The sequence below is a fragment of the Vipera berus genome (assembly GCF_964194415.1).
Source record: "Vipera berus genome assembly, chromosome: 3".
NCBI classification, from domain to species: domain Eukaryota; kingdom Metazoa; phylum Chordata; class Lepidosauria; order Squamata; family Viperidae; genus Vipera; species Vipera berus.
In genome coordinates, this window is record NC_138204.1 from 71,091,631 (window position 1) to 71,114,059 (window position 22,429).

At 39.6% G+C, this 22,429-nt stretch overlaps 1 protein-coding gene across 1 annotated transcript in view; it reads left to right on the top strand.

Annotated features, from left to right (window-relative positions):
• IL23R (interleukin 23 receptor) overlaps positions 1-22,429 on the top strand; it is a gene marked incomplete at both ends in the record, with an annotated part of 44,768 nt that overhangs the window by 959 nt on the left and 21,380 nt on the right. Inside the window, 5 exons of the mRNA XM_081325492.1 lie at positions 1,760-2,044; positions 3,606-3,729; positions 9,293-9,456; positions 11,316-11,461; positions 15,390-15,549. Of these exons, the coding sequence (XP_081181618.1) occupies positions 1,760-2,044; positions 3,606-3,729; positions 9,293-9,456; positions 11,316-11,461; positions 15,390-15,549 (879 nt within the window). The remainder of the gene's footprint in view (positions 1-1,759; positions 2,045-3,605; positions 3,730-9,292; positions 9,457-11,315; positions 11,462-15,389; positions 15,550-22,429) is intronic.

Genomic DNA, 22,429 nt, shown 5'->3' on the forward strand with positions numbered 1-22,429 from the left:
AAAAATCATGTATTCAGAGAGAAGCAATCTAATATCTTTTTAGAGCAGAGGTCCACCACCTTTTGGGCACCAGGGACCGAATACGTGGAGAGAGGTTTTTCTGCGGACTGGAGGGGATGTGGTTTTGTGTGCTGCCTGCATCCCACAAATGGGGCTTTGCTTGTTTGTGCAGCCCAGTTGCTGGCATGCCACAGCCCGGGACTGATTCATGGACTGGGGGTTTGGGACCCCTGCTTTAGAGGTTTTGGGCTACAGTTCTACCAGTCCAAATTGGTGTGACCAATTAAAAAGTTTTATTGGAATTGTAATGGGTACATAAATCTAGCTAAAGGGAACTATGGTTGCTTTCTTCCTCTTTTGGAATCAACTCTAGTTATATGACAAACCATACATTCCTCTTCAAAATTGCTATGGGTTTTTGCCTTCCTGCTTATGAAATATTCAAAAAAACCAGAAGTTCATTATTATATTTAAACTTGGCACTATTTTAGGCAGGAGTATGAAAATAATGGCTCAGTGGGTTAGGACGCTGAGCTTGTCGATCAGAAGGTCGGCAGTTTGGCGGGTCGAATCCCGAGTGCCGCGTAACAGAGTGAGCGCCTGTTACTCGTCCCAGCTTCTGCCCACCTAGCAGTTCGAAAGCACGTAAAAATGCAAGTAGAAAAATAGGGACCACTACGGTGGGAAGGTAACAGCGTTCCGTGCGCCTTTGGCGTCTAGTCATGCCGGCCACATGACCACGGAGACATCCTCGGACAAACGCTGGCTCTTCGGCTATGAAACGGAGATGAGCACCGGCCCCTAGAGTCGGAAACGACTAGCACACATGTGCAGGGGAACCTTTACCTTTACCTATGAAAATAAATTGCAGATTGTTGTAAGAAAAAACATAGTTTAGTAGCAAAGTGTATGCTTTACAGCAAGAAGACAGTCTCTATCACCTTTAAATACAGCTGAAATCCCAGAAAACTACTGCCAATGAAGATTGATAATTCCAGGCTCAATAAATCAATGATTTAACTCAGCATAATGTCTCTTCCATCACAGGCTGTGGAAGGACCCACACTGATGTCCCACATATCAAGACATAATTGTGCAAAAACCACAAAGTGTACAGTTTGCATCAGCCCTGCATACAGTTTTTGTGCAGTACAACACTGATGCTACGATGTCATGCTGCACATTACATTATTTGCCTTTCCTGTGTATAGCCATGCCTCTCATGTTCCTAATCCAGCCAATCAGTATTTTACTACCTAGAGATTCTGTTAGACTCATAGGATGCATTGTACCCTTAAGTTATTTCCTTCATGTGCATCTGCTCCATCTCACTCTTGCATTTAAATATTTGTTTGTTTGTTTGTTTGTTTTAAAAAGGAACCAGCCTTTTGTCAAGCAAAATGCCAACCTCCAGTAGTATTTAATTCCTAGAATGTCTCTGGGATTAGGTAAATACTTTTGAAAGATTATTTATTCATGTTTGTTTATCAGATTTTAAAACTGCTCCTCTCCCTCACAGAGGGATTCTGGGCAGTGCACAAATAAAATATTTTTTTTAAAAAAACATAAAACTTTATTTAAAATTTGAAAAAGGCAAACAACGTTAACAATTCAGTGAAAGTCAGGGAAGGGTTTTCAGGACAATAACTAGCCCTATAGCTGTGTGCTCTTTGCGCAGGCTACACAAAACACGGAGAATTTATCTCTAATGAATTGCTAAAGTAATCCTGCCTCCCCATGTTCTTGTTCTTCTTTTCAGGTATCATAAAGTGTTCTGGGAATGTATGGATAGAACCAGCCCCAATCATTGAAATGGGCCGTAATGTTTCTATAAATTGTCATTGCATGGAAAACAACTGTCAGAAAGGGGTACTGTCTCTGAGCTTAAATAATGCCAACGTCGAGGACACACTCCTGTCCGTTATAAATCAAACTACAATTCAGCTCAACCTTCAGAATTATAATGAGCCCTTTTCGATAGTTTCATGCTATCTCAAAAGTTCCGGAAGCCGACTGATATGTGGAACACAGTTTTGCATGGGATGTAAGTATCATGGCTACGGGGCATGAGCTATGCAGTTCTAGAACATCTTAATTAATTTGGGATAATCAAACAGATTTAAAGGTAAGCTTTTGAGGTGATACATGGTTGTTGTTGTTTTTTTAAAAAAATAGCTCATTTTCAGGAGAGCTTATAGCTTGGTTTGTAGTCTAAGCATTATCTAAACTAAGGGAGCAAGCTGTGTGGAACAAAAGGAATGAGACTTAATTCTGAGTAAATATGCACATTTTTCATTCTTAATTACACCTACTTTGAAGTAAACATCTTCAATAAGTAAGACATAAATACAAATCTGAAACATGCATAGTCCAAATAACTTACATTGTATGCTTCCAGGCAGGCATGTTAAGGATTCCAGGTTTATTTCCAAATAAACAAGCATTGCCAACAATAATTTTAGCCCATGTAGCTAATTTTTACAATAGGTAGAAATGGTATTGATAGCAATTTCACATTAATTGGGACTGATTGTATATATCTTCTAGATATAAACATTGGAGAAGTAGTGGGAAATCCTAATTAAAGATAGTTAAGACAAATAGTTAAGAGCCAAAAAGAGAATGCTCCACTTTTACTTGAAATCCAACATACATGTCCCAATTCAGTCATGAAGCTGATGAAAAATGACCGAGCTTATAGCCATTTCCTTGTGGATCATTTATAGCAGACATGTCAAACACAAGGCCCGGGGGCCGGATCCGGCCCACAAAGTGGTTTCATGTGGCCCGCGAAGCCATCCTGGAAACAGTGAGGGAACGCCCCCCACTGCCTTGGCTCTGGCCCAGAGACCCTCCTCCTGCCAGAGACCCTCAGATCTGTCCCACTCCTGCCCAGGCCCCCATAGGCACCCTTGATGCCAACGATGTAGAGCTGGCCACGCCCACCCAGTAGGCCATACACACTCTAGCCATGCCCACCCAGTAGGCCACGCCCACCCTGGCCATGCCCACCCAGCCCCCTGAGGGCAACCGCAATGCTGATGCGGCCCTCAGTGAAATTGAGTTTGACACCCCTGATTTATAGTGTTTTATTGCATCATCAAACTATTACTATGCCAATAGTAGAATCATGGGGGCATCCTTTATATTGTCAGAATGATAGGGCGTGACACTCAATCCTGGAAACCAGTTACTAGGAAATGTTTTTTGACACTTTCTGAAGAGACCAGTATTGATATAATTTCAGAAACTAAATAACAAAAAAATGTTAACTCCAAAGCAACTAAAAGTTTTTACGACAATGAATCGCTAGACAAGAAAGTATTTTGTGACAAATACAAAGCATTGTAAAATCATTTAGACTATCAATTATATTTACAGAGGAAAATTGAAGGTCTCCAAATGAATCTTATTCACACTGAAGCAAATGTGTCCATAGGCACATCTTCTTAGAGGAAAACGGGACTTGCAGCTACTTTGAATAAATTCATTTTAAATGCAAAGGAGACAGCGAGGAAATGTTTATTCAATAGAGAGTCATGATTGCATATTTTTCTAGGTATGTTTTTAAATCAGCATAATCTTACAAACTCTGTGATTTGTAGATTTGCCTGACAAACCAGCCAATTTAACCTGCATTAAACCTGAGCAATCAAATAATATGGTCTGCACCTGGAATCCAGGAAAGACAACTCACTTAAACACTAGCTACATTCTGTATGTGAAAAGGTAAGAAAACTTTTAGAGATGACTGGTATGATCACACAGTTTTGTACAATGTTGTGGGTGCTCCAAACTAAAAATGAAATATCTGAAGTTTCACTAGAGCTTGCATATTCTTGCCTGAGACCCTATGAGGTCTCCTGCAAGAAACAGAGAATTTGCAAGATTTGGCGAACTCCCAAGATTTTGATCACTTTTCATTTCTTTTTAAAATATAATTTTAAACTTTTTACTTTTAAAGCAACTCGATAAATCATAAAAACAAGAATGAAATAATACGAAAAATGGGCTCAGACACCCTTCTTTCTGTTTTTCAGGGAAGTTTTGAGATCTTTCACTTCAGTCATGTCCTTTTATTTTGAATTACTTACTTAATTAGCATTCTTATTGGAACTTAAAATGTTTTTATTTTCAATTATCAGCTGCCTAAGTGTCCTTAAGATAAAAAGGTGCACGCTCTCTCTTTCTTTCTCTCCCTCCCTCCCTCCCTCCACCAACACACAGGGATACTCACACACACACACACACACACACACACACACACGTAATACTAATAATAATTATCTTTTTCTGAACATTTTAGAATACAAATCTAATTAAAACATAAATAGTCTGAATACTATTTAAAGTGTGTGGTTTCAGTTATCAATTCTTTTCATCCATTTCTGGATAATTTTTTGAGATAGTTTTTTTTAAAAAAAGCATTGATGTTCAGTGGATATCATCCAGGGAGCCTCTGTGCTCTAGAAATTTACATCAATATCTGGTAGGAGAAGCAGCAGCAATTAACAAATTTCATTAGTTTATCTCTCATTTATTCTGATCTCAGTTTTGAGCTTCACCATTCATGTTAACTACGCTGAGGATGAGATGCTTAGTGATTTTTCTGTAAAGATCAACTTCATAAAAGACCACAGGTGTCAAACTCACTGTGTCACGTGACATGTCGCAATGTATCGTGACTTTTTTTCGCATTGCCAGAGCTGGGGTGGGCACAACCTCCACATGATGCAACCGACCTGCAGGCTGGCAGTTTGTCACCCCTGTCATAGACCATCCTTTTGACCAACAGAGCAGTGGGAAGGAAGGGAATTGTTTAATCACCAGGCATTTTACTATATACCCACCAGCTAGCTGATTTCTGATGTAAACATAAGTACAAACATAAATTTGTGCCAGGAATCTTTGGAAGAGTGTCTTGGGATAGAATTTTATGGGCAAAATCAACTGCAGGGATATCATTAAGCAGACTGTCGCTCCTCCGCTGACAAATGTAGCCAGCAGAGTCCAGTTTTTATTAAAATAAAGCAAACAGGACTCAACCAACAGCACGGCTGGGACTTTGTGACTTTGCCTGCCATGTAAAGTCTACTCCTAAAACTAGGTTAGCTACAATTTCAAGTCATACTTGTAAGATATGACAGAATGGTAACTGTGCTGTGGTTTCCCAGCTCAGAGCCACAAACCAAGGTCAAACGTACTAATGCCATACTTCTGATGAGTGAAAAAGAAAAACGTGACCCACTTACATTTTCTGCAAAAAAAAAGAGGTCACAAAGCCTATTTTTAATTCAAGTTTAAGGTAATAACAAAATAAGTGCCTTTGACTTGATATACAATACACACTTTTATGCAAGTCTGGCAGCATAAGAAACAGCACCTCCCAAGTTTATGGTATTTTTTTTTAATTTCCTGAAAACAAGGCAATGTATAGCAGCAGCCTCTCCCAGTCAGTTGTCTTCACATGTATTTGACTAAGAGTCCTCATCATGGTTGCAATATGGCCACCGGCTAGGCTAACTGGGGTAGCTGTTGTGTGCCATGGCCATGAAACCTGTTCCAGGTTTGGAAGTTCTTTGGGCAAGTTATCCTTCATGGATCCCTGACTACGGGTCTAATCCCACTATTGGGCAGAGTAAAATAGCCAGACACCTGGTTTTTGATGCCTAGAAAAAGGCAGCAACACTGCGAGATTGTCTCTCTCAGAGACCAAAATAACTTGATTGGCTTGTATATTGTCCAAGCTGACTTTTTTTCTGATTTTATTAACCATATACAAAAAAAGAATATCCAAAACTATGGTGGCACAGTGGTTCAAGTGCAGTATTGCATACAAACTCTGCCCATAGCCTGGAGCTCGATCCTGACGGGCCTCAAGGTTGGCTCATCCTTCCATCCTTCCGAGGTCAGTAAAATGAGCCCAGATTGTTAGGGGGCCACCACCCAGAGTACTGTAAAGTGCTATGGGGAGGTATATAAGCCTAAATTCTATTGCTGTTGCTATAAAGAAAGGGAGGGAAACTAAAATAAAAAAACAACAGAGACAGAATATATTCATAGATGCTCATACACCAGCTGCCTGCAATTAGTGCATCCCACCAGGCTCAAGGTTGACTCAGCCTTCCATCCTTCCGAGGTAGGTAAAATGAGGACCCAGATTGTTGGGGGCAATTAAGCTGACTTTGTAATAATGCCGCTTGGGGGTGGGTGTGAAAGCCCTAATAAGCAGGCATATACATAGAATGAAGGCTACTGCTAAGCTTGTAAGCCACCCTGAGTCTTCGGAGAAGGGCGGGATATAAATGGAATTAAAATAAATAAATAAATAAATAAATAAATAAATAAATAAATAAATAAATAAATAAATAAATAAATAAATAAATACATGCATAAAAGTTGTCAAATAAACATTTCAGTTAATGGAAATCATTATAATCAACCTTACCTAATCTAGAATGCAGTATTGCAGGATAATTCTGCCACCTGCTCAAGGTTGACTTAGCCTTCCATTCTTCTGAGGTTAGTAAAATGAGGACTCAGATTGTTGGGGGCAATATGTTGACTCTGCAAACCACATAGAGAGAGCTATAAAGCTCTGTGAAGAGGTATGTAAGTCTAAGTGCTATTGCTATTGATTCATACATTGCTAGTAACACTATTTATGTAGTATATTTGATAGCTGGGACCATATGTTTATCTTTCTAATGCTGAATAACATGCCTTCTATAGTAGTTGCAAGTAGGGGACTGATAATCCATTTTATCTGGCCAGATGTTAAATTCCATGTGATAGGAATAAATGTCAAAAGAATTTTAAAAAGGTGCAAACCGAACTTCAATACGTTCTTAGATTGCATCTTTTTCAACAACAAAAATATTTTAGATTTATAGGAGCTCTATATGAAAATAATGATGTTGTTGGAAAAATAATGAAATGAATATTTCATTTAAACGTGTTTCTGCAGTATCCATCAAGTGTTCCATTTGATATAGGAGTTATTACATACAGTATATTCATCCAACTTTGAGACTCAATATTTTGAGATTTTGTAGTTTTTGAAGTTTATCCCTGTCCCATAAAGGTTGCCATGTGGACAGATAAATTGGTTAAAAGGGTCACTATATACAGAACATTAATTCAGTTTTGAGAATCAATATTTTTCAATTCATATTTTCATATTTTTGACGTTTATACCTACTGCATGAAAGCTGACATCTGGACAAATAAAGTGAATATTTGTATAAAAATAGAAGCGGCTGAGGAATTCTGGGAGTTGAAGTCCACAAGTCATAAAAGGGCCAAGTTTGAAGACTCCTGCTCTATGTTCCATATTATCATACCTTCATGATGACTGGGCAGTGAAACTGGAGGGAGGGGACAAGCTCTCTACTGCCATTGCTGAAACTGAGTAGAACTTATGACGTGCCTTTTTATTATTACCATAAGTGGCAACTGTTTCTTCAGTCAGTTTCCTTGAATGCCAACCAACATTGCATCCTACTCACAAGCTCTTAAAGGGGAAAGGTGGCATGATGGCTTGAAGGAACATGATGTTTCTGAACTATGATCAGATAAATGCATTTTGTCTGAAGCTCCCAGTTCAGGCTAATTTTATAGTTTATGGCCCTAGCAATTATTATTTGATGCACAATAGCCTAGATATGAGAAGCTGAAATTAGCAAGTATCCTATCTTCCTTTCTCCTCAGAGTGCATATTATGCTAACAACCAGACAAATATACACTTTATGTAATCTAAATTTTAATGAAGGTATTAACAAAAAGAAACCCCAAGATCATGGCATCTGGCCCTCTCAATTCCTGGCAAATAGATGGGGAAGAAATGGAGGTAGTGACAGATTTTATTTTCCTGGGCTCCAAGATCACTGCAGATGGGGACTGTAGCCAAGAAATTAAAAGACGCTTGCTCCTGGGGAGGAAAGCCATGGCAAATCTAGACAATACACTAAAAAGCAGAGACATCACCCTGTCAACAAAAGTGTGTATAGTCAAGGCGATGGTCTTCCCAGTTGCAATGTATGGCAGTGAAAGCTGGACTATAAGAAAGGCTGAGCGCCAAAGAATTGAGTCCTTTGAACTATGGTGCTGGAGAAGACTCCTGCGAGTCCCTTGGACTGCAAGGCGATCAAACCGGTCAGTCCTAGAGGAGATCAACCCTGACTGCTCTTTAGAAGGCCAGATCCTGAAGCTAAAACTCAAATACTTTGGCCACCTAATGAGAAGGAAGGACTCACTGGAGAAGAGCCTAATGCTGGGAAAGATTGAGGGCAATAGAAGAAGGGGACAACAGAGAATGAGGTGGCTGGATGGAGTCACTGAAGCAGTAGGCATGAGCTTAAATGGACTCCAGAAGATGGTAGAGGACAGGAAGGCCTGGAGGAAAGTTGTCCATAGGGTCGCGATGGGTTGGACACGACTTCGCAGCTAAGAACAACAATTAACAATACCTATTTCCATGAAGTAGTGAGTAAGGAAATTGTTTCACCAAAGTTTAGGAGTCAGGACATTGAGAATATTATATTTTTGCAATCTGCTGTTGGTCTTTTGGAGTGAAAACATAGGTTGACTCATCATAATTTCTAGGTTAATAGAAGTGAGAAAAATTGCGGGGCTTCCAACAGTTTTCTGTGGGTTTGAGAGATAGAAAAGGTGATTAAACAGCAATGCAGAATGATTTTAACTCAAAGGTGACAAAGTAAACAAACCTAATTTGTTTAGTCAACTCTCAGGAATAAGTTATTTGCCCCTTTCTACATTTCTAATTCTGGTTTGAATTTTAGACAGAGAAATGAACAGTTGTTTTAAGTTCCATGTATTTCAGCAGGAAAAAAAATATCTTTAGTGGCCAAAGGGAAAAAAATAATAATGAAAAAACTATCTGGCAGGATAAGAATTAAGTACCTTTCTGCTATTTTTTTAATTACAGATTGTTCTCTCTTTTTGAACAATAACATGGCCTTGGAAATGATATTTTTTGTTGCACTGACATTTTATAGGACTGTATTGTATTCCAAAGCTAGGCTCCCTTTGAAAGCAGTAGAATTTAAACAAAATTACTAGTGGCTGGATTATGCTTAACATGGGGGGGGGCGTGGGGGGGCGCGGGGGGGGGAGAGAGAGAGAGAGAGAGAGAGAGAGAGAGGTCTACTATAACATGCAGACCTCTAATAACAATGACTTTACTAGAACAATATTTACAGATCTTGTTTTAGTTACACATTCAAATATTTAACTAGCTATGTTATTTCAACTCTTCTTTGATCTTTGCAGTTTATTCACAAAAGAGAACAAAGGATTTGTCTCAAACAGAAGCTCCGTTATTATTCCATTGAATCAACTACAGAAAAATGAAACTTTTTCCATCTCAGTCCATGCTGAAAATTACTTGGGTGGAATTCGTTCAGAGGAACTTCATGTTGATCTCAACAGTATAGGTAATATATGATTCAGGGGTGTGTTTTTCTTTTAAGAAAAACTATTTCCCCCTCCCCCAGAAACACATTTTGCAGTTTCCGTGAAATTTGTCACTAGTATTTTTTATACTAAAAACCTTCAAAGGAATTTTAGAAGTGGAAGCTTAAAACTTAGAAAGTAAATTCTTGGACACCCTGATCCTTCATCTGAAGAAAACTAAACAATGTGTATCATAAGCAGACAAATCCAATCTTTTTATACATTTAAGTTTTACGTTTTACTGATTTTATTATTTCTTTGTTCAGTTGTGAACTGCTCAGAATTGCTGAGAGTTCTGCGGCATACAAATTTAATAAATTATGACCATGAGGATTTTGAGAGCCAGACATTATACATATCATGAGATATGACTCTTTTATGACTCGTGGACTTCAACTCCCAGAATTCATAAAAGAGTCATAAAAGAGCCAAGGTTGCCTATCCCTGCTCTACACCAATGTTACTCTACCTTGGCAATTCTAGAATGTAGGGACTTCAATTTTCAGAATTTCCCGGCCAGTATGAGTTCTTCAAGAATTCTGGGAGTTAAAGTCAATTCAGTTTGAGCTCCGCTTTGGGAAAGATGTCCATGCTCTTACTTACATTTTTGTATGCCTGACAAAACCCATGACAAGGTCATAATAAAGGACTTCCTTGGTCTCAAATCCATGTTACAAGTTCCAGAGAGCAATGTTCTGTCCTTACCCAAACACATATTCCCCAAAACAGCCATAAGTGCCAGACTGCAGGATCTGAGTATTCATATTTCTTCTACTTTGGTAGTTGCAGCAAAAAAAAAATTGATGGGGGATTAAGTGTCTGTCCTTCTCTGTGCTATCACACTGCAATCCTGCTATAAGACACGAGCTCACAAGACAACAATGGCAAAGACTGAAGGAAAATGCCTACTTTTGTGAATTAGTGCTTCTATTGGACACATTTTTTTTTCTGTTGAGAGTTGGAAACACAATTCACCCAAGGCAAAATTAGGCATTTCCATATGGCAAACAAATGAAGAGGGAACAATCACAAACATTACACTAGGTACTCACCCTTACGAGTATTGTTAGGGTTGTCACCAGTAAGTCATACGTTGTAGTGCCATGTGTGATGTGAACTGGAGAACATTATACTAGAGTAAAACAATTCCATCTTCTTCTGTTTCTAAGTATGTGAGGCTGAAGAAAGATAGGTCATTTCCGTACTAGTGATTTTCAGTGTTTTGGACAAGCATTCAATGACCGTTTTGCTAAAATAACAGGAATGAGGTCAGGCTTTGTATTATTTCAGCAATGGCTGGGTAATGGAGTGAAAATGCTATAAACCCCTAGTAGTAAAACTAGAGATTAAATTTGAGTGTCCTTTTTTTTTAAAAAAAAAGTCTCATTGTACTTAGTGAAAAATCTAGTTTCATTGATAGCTATTAAGTGAACTCTCAAAATAAGAATAACATTTAGAGTACTGACAGCATTTGGAAAGCACAGTGGGACTTAATCTATAAGCATTAACAAAACAAAGTATTTTGTGGAAAGTGACTGTATAGTAAAAGATCTAAGACAGGGGTGTCAAACTCGCTGCGTCACGTGACGTATCATGACATATTGCGACTTTTTTCCCCTTTCCGTAGCTGGGGTGGGCGCATCTTCCGCGTGATGCATCTGGCCCAGAGGCCAGCCGTTTGACACCCCTCATCTAAGAAATGAACAGATGTAGAAACTATACCAGTTGTTACTGTACTTCTTTTGAACTAGAAGAACAATCTTCTAAAATATGCATGTTGTGAAAATGCTAATAATGCTATTGTTGTGAATCAGATGTGCCATTCTTGTGTTTCTTTTAGTAACACCAGCTGTACCTGTTGTTGTTCAAAATGAAACAATAGAGTCTCCAGCATTCAAGACTATAATACATTGGAAAAGGCAAACAGCAATCAAGGAGACGTATTGTGAGGAGCGATATAAAGAGACAATAAGTGACACTTGGCATGTGAGACCTTGGCTTTCTTCCTTCTTCCAATTAGCAGTGAAGTTTTTATTGATCTCAGTATCATTGCATTTCATAATTCAGCTGGATGATGGTAACTTTGTAGACTCAATGTTTTGGTTTTGTGGCGAAACATTTCCTCTAGAGCAGGGGTAGGCAACCTTGGCTCTTTTATGACTCATGGACTTCAACTCCCAGAATTCTGGGAGTTGAAGTCCACGAGTGATAAAAGAGCCAAGTTTGCCTACCTCTGTCTAGACACACGATTTACATTGTACATGTCTGTATTTCTCCAAAACGGATTTAAACTTTATTATATATGCAGTAGGAGCTTTTATCCAAATATTCCCTTCACAGGAATTACAGAAGTCTTCAGATTTACGGAAGTTGGGAAAACAACAGATCCTAGCAGTTAATAGCAGCAATGCTTAGTACGGTTCATTTTGTAAAATGGTTAATAAGTTATGTGTGTGTGTGTACTCTGTGTGCGTGTGTGTGTGTGTGTGTGTGTGTGTGTGTGTGTGTGAAATGCTTATACAGTATATACTATTTGAAACTAAATATGTATGTGTGCATATGTGTGTGCATGGGTGAGTGGTTGTATGAACGCCTTAAATATTTAGAAGCACCACAGTATACAAATGTATAGGAAAAGATATAGGAATATATCTTTCCTATATTCCAGAAAGATCAATAGACAAAACAACACATAATTGAACTTGTTTTCATATGAATATAATCCAGATTTATAGCTTTTCTCTCTTTGATATTAGAAAGATAAATTTACTTTTTTAAAATAACAACAAAATCATCAATCAATTTAGGTTCACATTAGACCCATCCATATTCAGTTTGTCTAAAACAGGGGTGTCAAACTCCCAACGTCACGTGACGTGTTGTGACATATCGCTACTTTTTTTCCATTGCCGGTAATGGGGTGGGCGCGGTTTTGGCATGCCACCCGCGGGCCTAAAACAGCTTTCCTCATCTATCCACCACTGTTTTAGGACTTCAAATTCCATAATTCTTTTAACTGCTAAAATATTTTTTTTTATTGTGGCAGGGTCTAAATGCAAGAATCATATCCTTTGCCATGATAGATGGAGTTTATAGAAACTGTAAACCATCATTCTTGAAAGATTATCAGGAGGGCAAAGTTGATAAGAATACTTGACCTGTGACCCATTCAGTGAATTACAAGTGATTATTTGGTATAGTTCTGGCTCTACAGTTTGGAAAGATTTTATTTTATAAGAAAGATAAATCCAGACAGTGTCTCCCATGTTTTAATAAATATATAATTGAAGAATACATTTGTTAATACAACTGAAAGAATGCCACACCTATATATTCTTATATCGTCAGTACAGCATGCAATTCTTAGACTGGCTGAGTTGAATGCATGGCTATTCTATGAAGGAACAGGCTGATATAGAAAACTGATAGTGCTGGGATGCAATGGACCTTCCTTTACCCAGCCTGTGATAACTCTTCTTTCTCCACTATATCATCTCCAGAGTAGCAACCCAGCAGACACAGAAAGACGTGGGGGTCCATAGGTGGAAGCAAGGGGGCAAGTGACTAATCAAGTTTCATATCATGAAATAAAACATACAACTAACATACTCAGACTTTGGGGCAAATGTACAAAAATAGAGTTTGCATGATGTTGTCGCTTTTGATGCAATCTCAGTTTTTTATAGATAAGTATGTTTTCCTCCCTCCCTTTAGCATGAGCAAAATGTTGCTAAACACAGAGTAGGAAGGAGATATTTATTATCTTTGCATTTGCTTTTTAGAAAATTAAATATATACATAGTTGTAAATGTGATGGAAAGATTGTTTTAAGCCTTTCCTTTAGCACTATTTTAACTTAAATACTTTCTCAGATAATCCCAAAACAGACTAAGCATCATTGCTCCAATTAAATTCAGGTACATTATCTTAACAGAAATGCTGAAAGATCCAATGATGTACATATAGTTTGGAACTGAACTCCAGAAACTTCTGAGTTTCTATTGAGGGTTGCTCTCCAAACATGACTTTGAGGCAAAAGTACATCTCATTAAGTAAAATAAACAGGAATATTCCCAAATGCAGCCAAAATAATTTTTATTGCCATCTACAGGTGAAACTCTAAAAATTAGATTATCATGCAAAAGTTCATTTATTTCAGTAATGCAACTTAAAAGGGGAAACTAATATATGAGATAGACTCATTACATGCAAAGCAAGATAGTTCAAGCCGTGATTTGTCATAATTGTGATGATTATGGCTTACAGCTCATGAAAACCCCAAATCCACAATCTCAGAAAATTAGAATATTGTGAAAAGGTGCAATATTCTAGGCTCAAAGTGTCCCACTCTAATCAGCTAATTAAGCCATAACACCTGCAAAGGGTTCCTGAGCCTTTAAATGGTCTCTCAGTCTGGTTCAGTAGGAATCACAATCATGGGGAAGACTGCTGACCTGACAGTTGTGCAGAAAACCATCATTGACACCCTCCATAAGGAGGGAAAGCCTCAAAAGCTAATTGCAAAAGAAGTTGGATGTTCCCAAAGTGCTGTATCAAAGCACATTAATAGAAAGTTATGTGGAAGGGAAAAGTGTGGAAGAAAAAGGTGCACAAGCAGCAGGGATAACCACAGCCTGGAGAGGATTGTCAGGAAAAGGCCATTCAAAATTGTTGGGGACTTTCACAAGGAGTGGACTGAGGCTGGAGTCAGTGCATCAAGAGCCACCACACACAGACGGATCCTGGACATGGGCTTCAAATGTCGTATTCCTCTTGTCAAGCTGCTCCTGAACACAAACAACGTCAGAAGCGTCTTACCTGGGCTAAAGAAAAACAGACCTGGTCTGTTGCTCAGTGGTCCAAAGTCCTCTTTTCTGATGAGAGCAACTTTTGCATCTCATTTGGAAACCAAGGACCCAGAGTCTGGAAGAAGAATGGAGAGGCACACGCTGCAAGATGCTTGAAGTCCAGTGTGAAGTTTCCACAGTCTGTATTGATTTGGGGAGCCATGTCATCTGCTGGTGTTGGTCCACTGTGTTTCATTAAGTCCAGGGTCAACGCAGCCATCTACCAGGAGATTTTGGAGCACTTCATGCTTCCTTCCACAGACGAGCTTTATGGGGATGCTGACTTCATTTTCCAGCAGGACTTGACTTAGAGAATCTATGGGGCATTGCCAAGAGAAAGATGAGAGACATGAGACCGAACAATGCAGAAGAGCTGAAGTCCGCTATTGAAGCATCCTGGTCTTCCATAACACCTCAGCAGTGCCACAGGCTGATAGCTTCCATGCCAGGCCGCATTGAGGCAGTAATTGCTACAAAAGGGGCCCAAACCAAGTACTGAGTACATATGCATGCTTATACTTTTCAGAGGTCCGATATTGTTCTATGTACACTCCTTGTTTTATTGATTGCATGTAATATTCTAATTTTCTGAGATTGTAGATTTGGGGTTTTCATGAGCTGTACGCCATAATCATCACAATTATGACAAATCACGGCTTGAACTATCTTGCTTTGCATGTAATGAGTCTATCTCATATATTAGTTTCCCCTTTTAAGTTGCATTACTGAAATAAATGAACTTTTGCATGATATTCTAATTTTTCGAGTTTCACCTGTAAGTCATTTAGAATCTAACATTATTACCTATATTGCTGTTTTTAATTTCCCTGCTTTGAGGATGCTGGCCCTGAGAATGTGCTATTTCTGTTTGATTTATTCAATTATCACTGATTTTTTTAAAAAAGGAGAGGTTGACTGTTAGGAAAATAAACTACAACAGTAAATCATATTTGAAAACAGAATTAGTTTCCACTATAGATGGAGGCTTTGGGGTTCACACCAAGCTGTGTAGGAACCAAAGATTTAGGCTGAGAACAAAACTGGATTTTACTGTTTCTCCATTTTAGGTGAGAGACTGGGATGCTAATTTAAGAAATGAACTTTACACCGAGTACAACTTAGATGCAAATACAAAGTATGAGTTTCAAATTAGATGCAAACTAACTCACCCCAGAAGCTTGTGGAGCAGATGGAGTGAGGCTACAGTATATCTTACTCCAGAGAAAGGTGAGTTTCACTGTTTTTTTCTTGAACATCTTTTTCAAGTCAAAGAAAAAAGATTCCACAGAGCATGGTTAAAGAATTGAAGCCACTATAAATCAACTAATTAGAGGCTTCTGAGTATTTTCAGCAAAAAGACAAACTAGAAAATATATACAGCAAAAGGAAGCTGTCACTCAGGAACTGGAATACTAGATTATATCTTTTTGCTCTTGTTTCCTGTATCATTTTCATCAATTATATATAACCGTAGCACGGTAGACTACACTTTTATGAATTTGAGATGTTTGTGGAAAATGCATTTATGGAAGATTAAACCCTATCATTTTCCAGCCCTGTGAGCTAGAAATTGATTAAAATATTTGCAATCAAAAGGATTGGCCAGTACTGCTCCTCAGGTAGTAGCAGATCTCTCAGTAACACTTTTTTTTTGTCGTCTTTCAGCTTTTATACGTAGCCCTCGACTTACTGATTATAATGGAGTTGGAATTTCCATTGTAAGTCATAATGGTCATGAGCTGAGGCACCCACATAACCGACCTCATTTTACAATCTTTTTTGAGACAGTTGTTAACTGAACATGGCGGTCATTAAGCAAATGTCACCGTTATTAAGCAAAGACCTTCTGGTCTTCATTCCAGATGGCAGATACCACCTCTACTTTATTCCTTCTAAGTTGGTGAGGAAAGCAAGTATCAATCACTTCATTTTACGCAGGCAGTCTTTGGGGATATGAATTTTCCACTGATAGTTCTTTTGCATGAGGCACCTCCTGTTGCTCTCCCCACCCCCACCCCAATGCTTTTCCATTCCCCCTATCTGCCAGTAGACAGGTGGGTGTGGTGGCAAGGAGTCTTCTACCCTGCTTTTTGCTACAGTTCTTAGGCAAGAGGAAATTGGCAGAGCCCTCATCCATTTCATCTGGTTAAAAAAAAATGGAAGGACCACGTTTTCACAGATTTAACGTGTAAAAGAAAAAATGTACTTTTTCACCAGTCCTCCACCAAACCTTTCAAAAACAATGGAGGTCAAAAGTCCAGAGCTTTACTGGTCCACAGTGGGAGTAGCCTTTCAGAAGGAGCAGGAAGCCTTCCATGAGAAGGCCAAGGAAGATAGCAACCAATGACCAGAGAGTTGGGGTTTTCTTACCATATTTTCCATGGGCAAGTTGGAAGAGAGATATTTGGCTAGAAAGAAAGGAAGCTCAACTATACAACATTTCTTGAGCTGAGGGAAGTTGTAAAACATTATTTTTGAAATGGAGCAAAAAAGAAAGGGTGGAGGTTGCCTTTATGTAGGGTGGGGACAGATTGCCACTGGGAACTCACTCGGGAACAGGAGAGACCTATGTAGGCTTAGCAGTAAAATACCTCCAAGCTTTTTTTTCTTTCCCTTTGATAGTTACCACAAGCCACATGCTCTAAGGAGAAACTTTCTAACCTCAGTAAGAAATACAACATATGGAGATACAACTCTGGTTAGCCTACAGTTTCATTCTTTTTTGTCAACATCATGTAAAAGTTTAGCAGCTATATTACAGGAAGCCATATTATCAGAGAATTAGTGACCCCTGCTGTCAGAACTGGGTTCCAAGTAAATATATACATATACGTGTGTGTCTGTCTGTGTGTGTGTGTGTGTGTGTGTGCGCGCGCGCACGTGTGTGCGCGTGTATGTGTGTGTGTATTTTGCAGGAAGCCATATTATCAGAGAATTAGTGACCCCTGCTTACAGAACTGGGTTCTAAGTACATATACATATACATATACATATTTTGTTGTTAGCTGCGAAGTCGTGTCCGACCCATCGTGACCCCATGGACAGTGTTCCTCCAGGTCTTCCTGTCCTCTAACATCTTCTGGAGTCCAATTAAGCTCACACCTACTGCTTCAGTGACTCCATCCAGCCACCTCATTCTCTGTCATCCCATTCTTCTATTGCCCTCAACCTTTCCCAGCATGAGGCTCTTCTCCAGTGAGTCCTTCCTTCTCATTAGGTGGCCAAAGTATTTGAGTTTCAACTTCAGGATCTGGCCTTCTAAAGAGCAGTCAGGGTTGATCTCCTCTAGGACTGACTGGTTTGATCACCTTGCAGTCCAAGGGAATCGCAGGAGTCTTCTCCAGCACCATAGTTCAAAGGCCTCGATTCTTTGGCGCTCAGCCTTTCTTATGGTCCAACTTTCACAGCCATACATTGCAACTGGGAAGACCATAGCCTTGACTATACGCACTTTTGTTGGCAGGGTGATGTCTCTGCTTTTTAGTGTGCTGTCTAAATTTGCCATTGCTTTCCTCCCCAAGAGCAAGCGTCTTTTAATTTCTTGGCTACAGTCCCCATCTGCAGTGATCTTGGAACCCAGGAAAATAAAATTTGTCACTACCTCTATTTCTTCCCCATCTATTTGCCAGGAATTGAGAGGGCCGGATGCCGTGATCTTGGTTTTCTTAATGTTAAGTTTCAACCCAACTTTTGCACTCTCCTTCTTCACCCACAACAAGAGGCTCTTTAGTTCTTCTTCACTTTCTGCCATTAGAGTGGTATCATCTGCATATCTTAGGTTGTTGATATTTCTCCTGGCAATCTTAATTCCAACTTTTGATTCATCTAGCCCTGCCTTTCTCATGATGTGCTCTGCATATAAGTTAAATAGGCAGGGCGACAGTATACAGCCTTGCCGGACTCCTTTCCCAATTTTGAACCAAACAGTGGTTCCATGTCCAGTTCTCACTGTTGCTTCTTGACCCGCATATAGGTTTCTCAAGAGATAAATAAGATGGTCTGGTACTCCCATCTCTTTAAGAACTTGCCACAGTTTGTTGTGATCCACACAATCAAAGGCTTTAGCCTTTGTAGATGTTTTTCTAGAGTTCCCTAGCTTTCTCCATGATCCACCGTATGTTGGCAATTTGATCTCTAGTTCCTTTGCCTCTTCGAAATCCTGCCTGTACATCTGGTAGTTCTCAATCCATATACTGCTGGAGTCTAGTCTGTAGGATTTTAAGCATAACTTTACTAGCATCTGAAATGAGTGCAATGGTGCGATAGTTTGAACATTCTTTGGCACTGCCTTTCTTTGGAATTGGAATATAAATTGATCTTTTCCAATCCTGTGGCCACTGTTGAGTTTTCCAAATTTGCTGGCAAATTGAGTGTAGCACTTTTACTGCATGTCTTTTAAGATTTTGAATAGCTCAGCTGGAATACTGTCACTTCCACTAGCTTTGTTGTTCCTCAGTTTTTCTAAGGCCCACTTCACTTCACATTCTAGGATGTCTGGCTTGAGGTCAGTGACCACCTCATCGTGGTTATCGGGGATGTTACGCTTATTCCTGTATAGTTCTTCTGTGTAATTTTGCCACCTCTTCTTAATCTCTTCTGCCTCTGTTAGGTCCCTGCCATTTTGGTCCTTTATCATGCTCATCTTTGCATGAAACGTTCCCTTCATCTCTCCAATTTTCCTGAAGAGATCTCTAGTCCTCCCTATTCTATTGTTTTCTTCTATTTCTTTGCACTGTTCATTTAAGAAGGCATTCTTATCTCTTATAGCTATTCTCTGGAATTCTGCATTCAATTGGGCGTATCTTTCTTTTTCTCCCTTGCCTTTCACTTTCCTCCTGTCCTCAGCTATTTGCAAAGCTTCCTCAGACAGCCATTTTGCTTTCTTGCATTTCTTTTTCTTTGAGATGGTTTTAGTTGCTACCTCTTGTACAATGTTGCGAACCTCCGTCCAGGCACTCTGTCTATCAGATCTAATTCCTTAAATCTGTCACCTCTACTGTATATTCAACAGGGATATGATTTAATTCATACCTGAGTGGCCTAGTGCTTTTCCCTACTTTCTTCAGTTTAAGCCTAAACTTTGCAACGAGAAGCTCCTGGTCTGAGCCACAGTCAGCTCCTGGTCTTGTTTTTACTGACTGTATAGAGCTTCTCCATCTTTGGCTGCAGAGCACATAGTCAATCTGATTTCTGTGTTGACCGTCTAGTGATGTCCATGTGTGTCCATGTCTCTTGGGTTGTTGGAAAAGAGTATTTGCTATGACCATCGTATTCTCTTGACAAAATTCTATCAGCCTGTGCCCTGCTTCATTTTGTACTCCAAGGCCAAACTTGCCTGTTATTCCAGTTATCTTTTGGCTTCCTACTTTAGCATTCCAATCCCCCATGATGATAAGGACATCATTTTTGGAATTAGTTCTATAAGGTGCTGTAGGGCTTCATAGAACCGGTCAATTTTATCCTCTTCAGTACCGGTGGTTGGGTGATAGATTTGGACTACTGTGATATTGAATGGTTTGCCTTGGATTCAAACTGAGATCATTCTGTCATTTTGGGGATTGTATCCCAGTGTTGCTTTTCTTACTCTTTTCTTGACTATGAAGGCTACTCCATTTCTTCTGAGGGATTCTTGCCCGCAGTAGTATACCTGATGGGAATCTGAATTAAATTCACCCATTCCTGTCCATCTTAGTTCGCTGATACCTAAGATGTCGATGTTCAGTCTTGTCATCTCTTGTTTGACCACGTTCAGCTTGCCTTGATTCATGGATCTTACATTCCAGGTTCCTATGGAGAAAAAAATCTTTACAGTATCGGACTTTCCTTTCACCACCAGACACATCCACAGCTGAGCGTCCTTTCGGCTTTGGCCCAGTTGCTTCATTCTTTCTGGCACTACTAGTACTAGCCCTCTGCTCTTCCCCAGTAGCATATTGGATGCCTTCCGACCTGAGGGGCTCATCTTCCAGCGTCATATCATTTTGCCTTTTGGTATTGTCCATAGGGTTTTCATGGCAAAGATACTGTACTGGTTTGCCATTTCCTTCTCCAGTGGATCACATTTTGTCAGAACTCTCTGCTATGACCTGTCTGTCTTGGGTGGCCCTGCAGGGCATAGCTCATAGCTTCATTGAAGTACACAAGCCCCTTCGCCACAACAATGCAGTATTCCATCAAAGGGACATATACATATATGTTCTGTGTATACATACATATACATATACATATTGTTGTGATTCAGCGTCAGCCTGTGGTTTTGGCAGCTGAGTCGGACAATTCTGAAGAGGAGGAGGAGGAGGGGTTTGGAGAGCCTCTGGTGTCAGAGGAAGGTTCTCATGCAACGCAGAACTCTCAGCCTGGCCCCTCCCGTCTTGTTCCTCCTCACACCCAGCTGTGTGAGCATGAAGGATTGGAAGAAGACGATCCACAGCTGGCTCTGTTCAGGGACGCTAGGAGCAGGAGGCAATCTAGCAGAACTGAGCAGAGGAAAGCAATGAGGCAACTCAGGATTAGGCAATGAGAAGCCACGCCTTGGGACTGCTGTTAAAAGGGGAATGTGTGGGAGGTGCTGGTTGCTGAAGACAACTGTTTGAAGGGCTTCTGTGAGAGTCCTGGTCTGTTATTGTTTAACTCTTGTTTAACCTTTTTGGTTTAAGTCTTGTTTGAACTTTTCGTTTAACTTTTGTAAATAAATTTGGTTGGATTAGTTCCAGCCTGTTGATTATAAAAAGGGGTTGTCCCTGACATTCAAAGAGGGCCGGTCGTAGGCTGGAACAGAACACATATACACACGTACACGTACACGTACATATACATATACATATACATATACACATACATATACATATACATATACACCGGGGGGGGTTTCTCATAGAATGCCCAGAACGGAGTTCTGGCACCTTTTTTGGATGGAACCTTGTAGAGTAAGCAAGGCAGGTTGTATGATGTGTGTGAGTTCCGGCACCTTTTTTGACAAAAAAGCACTGCATATACATATGCCATGGTGGGGCAGTGGTTACAGTACTGCAGGCTAACTCACTGCTCACTCCAGGAGTTCAATCTCCAATGGCTCAAGGTTGACTCAGCCTTCCAAGGTCAGTAAAATGAGGAGACAGATTGTAGGGGGCAATATGTTGACTCTGTAAACCACTTAGAGAGGGCTGAAAAGCACTATGAAGGGGTATATAAGTCTAAGGGGTGTCAAGCTGCCGGCCCGCAGGCTGGACGCATCACAAGGAAACTGCACCCACCCATTGCCGGCAATGGGGAATAAGCTCCGATACGTCGCACGATGTCATGTGACTTTTATCTTGAATCTGTTGTATCTTATGCAGTTGTTATTCTGTTCTCATTGTCAGGGAGAGGGGAGAAATGATGATGTGTTCAATACTTAAAAAGTTTCCCAGTACAGTACTAACATAACATACTTATATAAAGTTAACTTAGTTTATTACACCATTGCCCCAATTTTCTCTGAATAACACACTGAACCAGAAACTGATAACAGTAACCGAGTTCACATAACACACTAAACTTAAATATGATTTGACTAAATTGTGATCCAGTATGTCTTGTGAATAAGGCCTGCCTTTTATGTTTCAGCTGAAAGCCTGAACTTGGGTTAATAAAGTAATAGCTAATAGCTATTTACTGATCTATTATATAATTTATTAGTAATTACTGGGTATCAGTAATAAGTACTGTCTTACTTATCGGTAGGTACAAATTCAGCTATAGGTAGTTTTCCTCTCCAGCAAGCTGGCAGAGAAGCTCTCACTCTCCATACGTAATTATAGCTCTGAGGCAAATCAAACAATACCGGTTCAGTGAGTGATTCTGTAGGTTATGATTCAGCAACAGTTCTAGAAAGAAATGAAGGAAGCATCAGTCAGTTTACCATTGATTGAAAAATGGAAATGTGGCCATCCCATAGATTACTAGTATGTGATTGGATCTTCTGCAGCTTCTTGAAGTTAAAGCTATTTGCTATAATATAGTAGCTTCCTATATGGTGTAGTAGTAGCCTCCTACATTATCTTTCCAAAATCAACATGCTCTCATTTTCCATGCTTGCATACTATCTTTTAAAACCTATTTTAAAAAA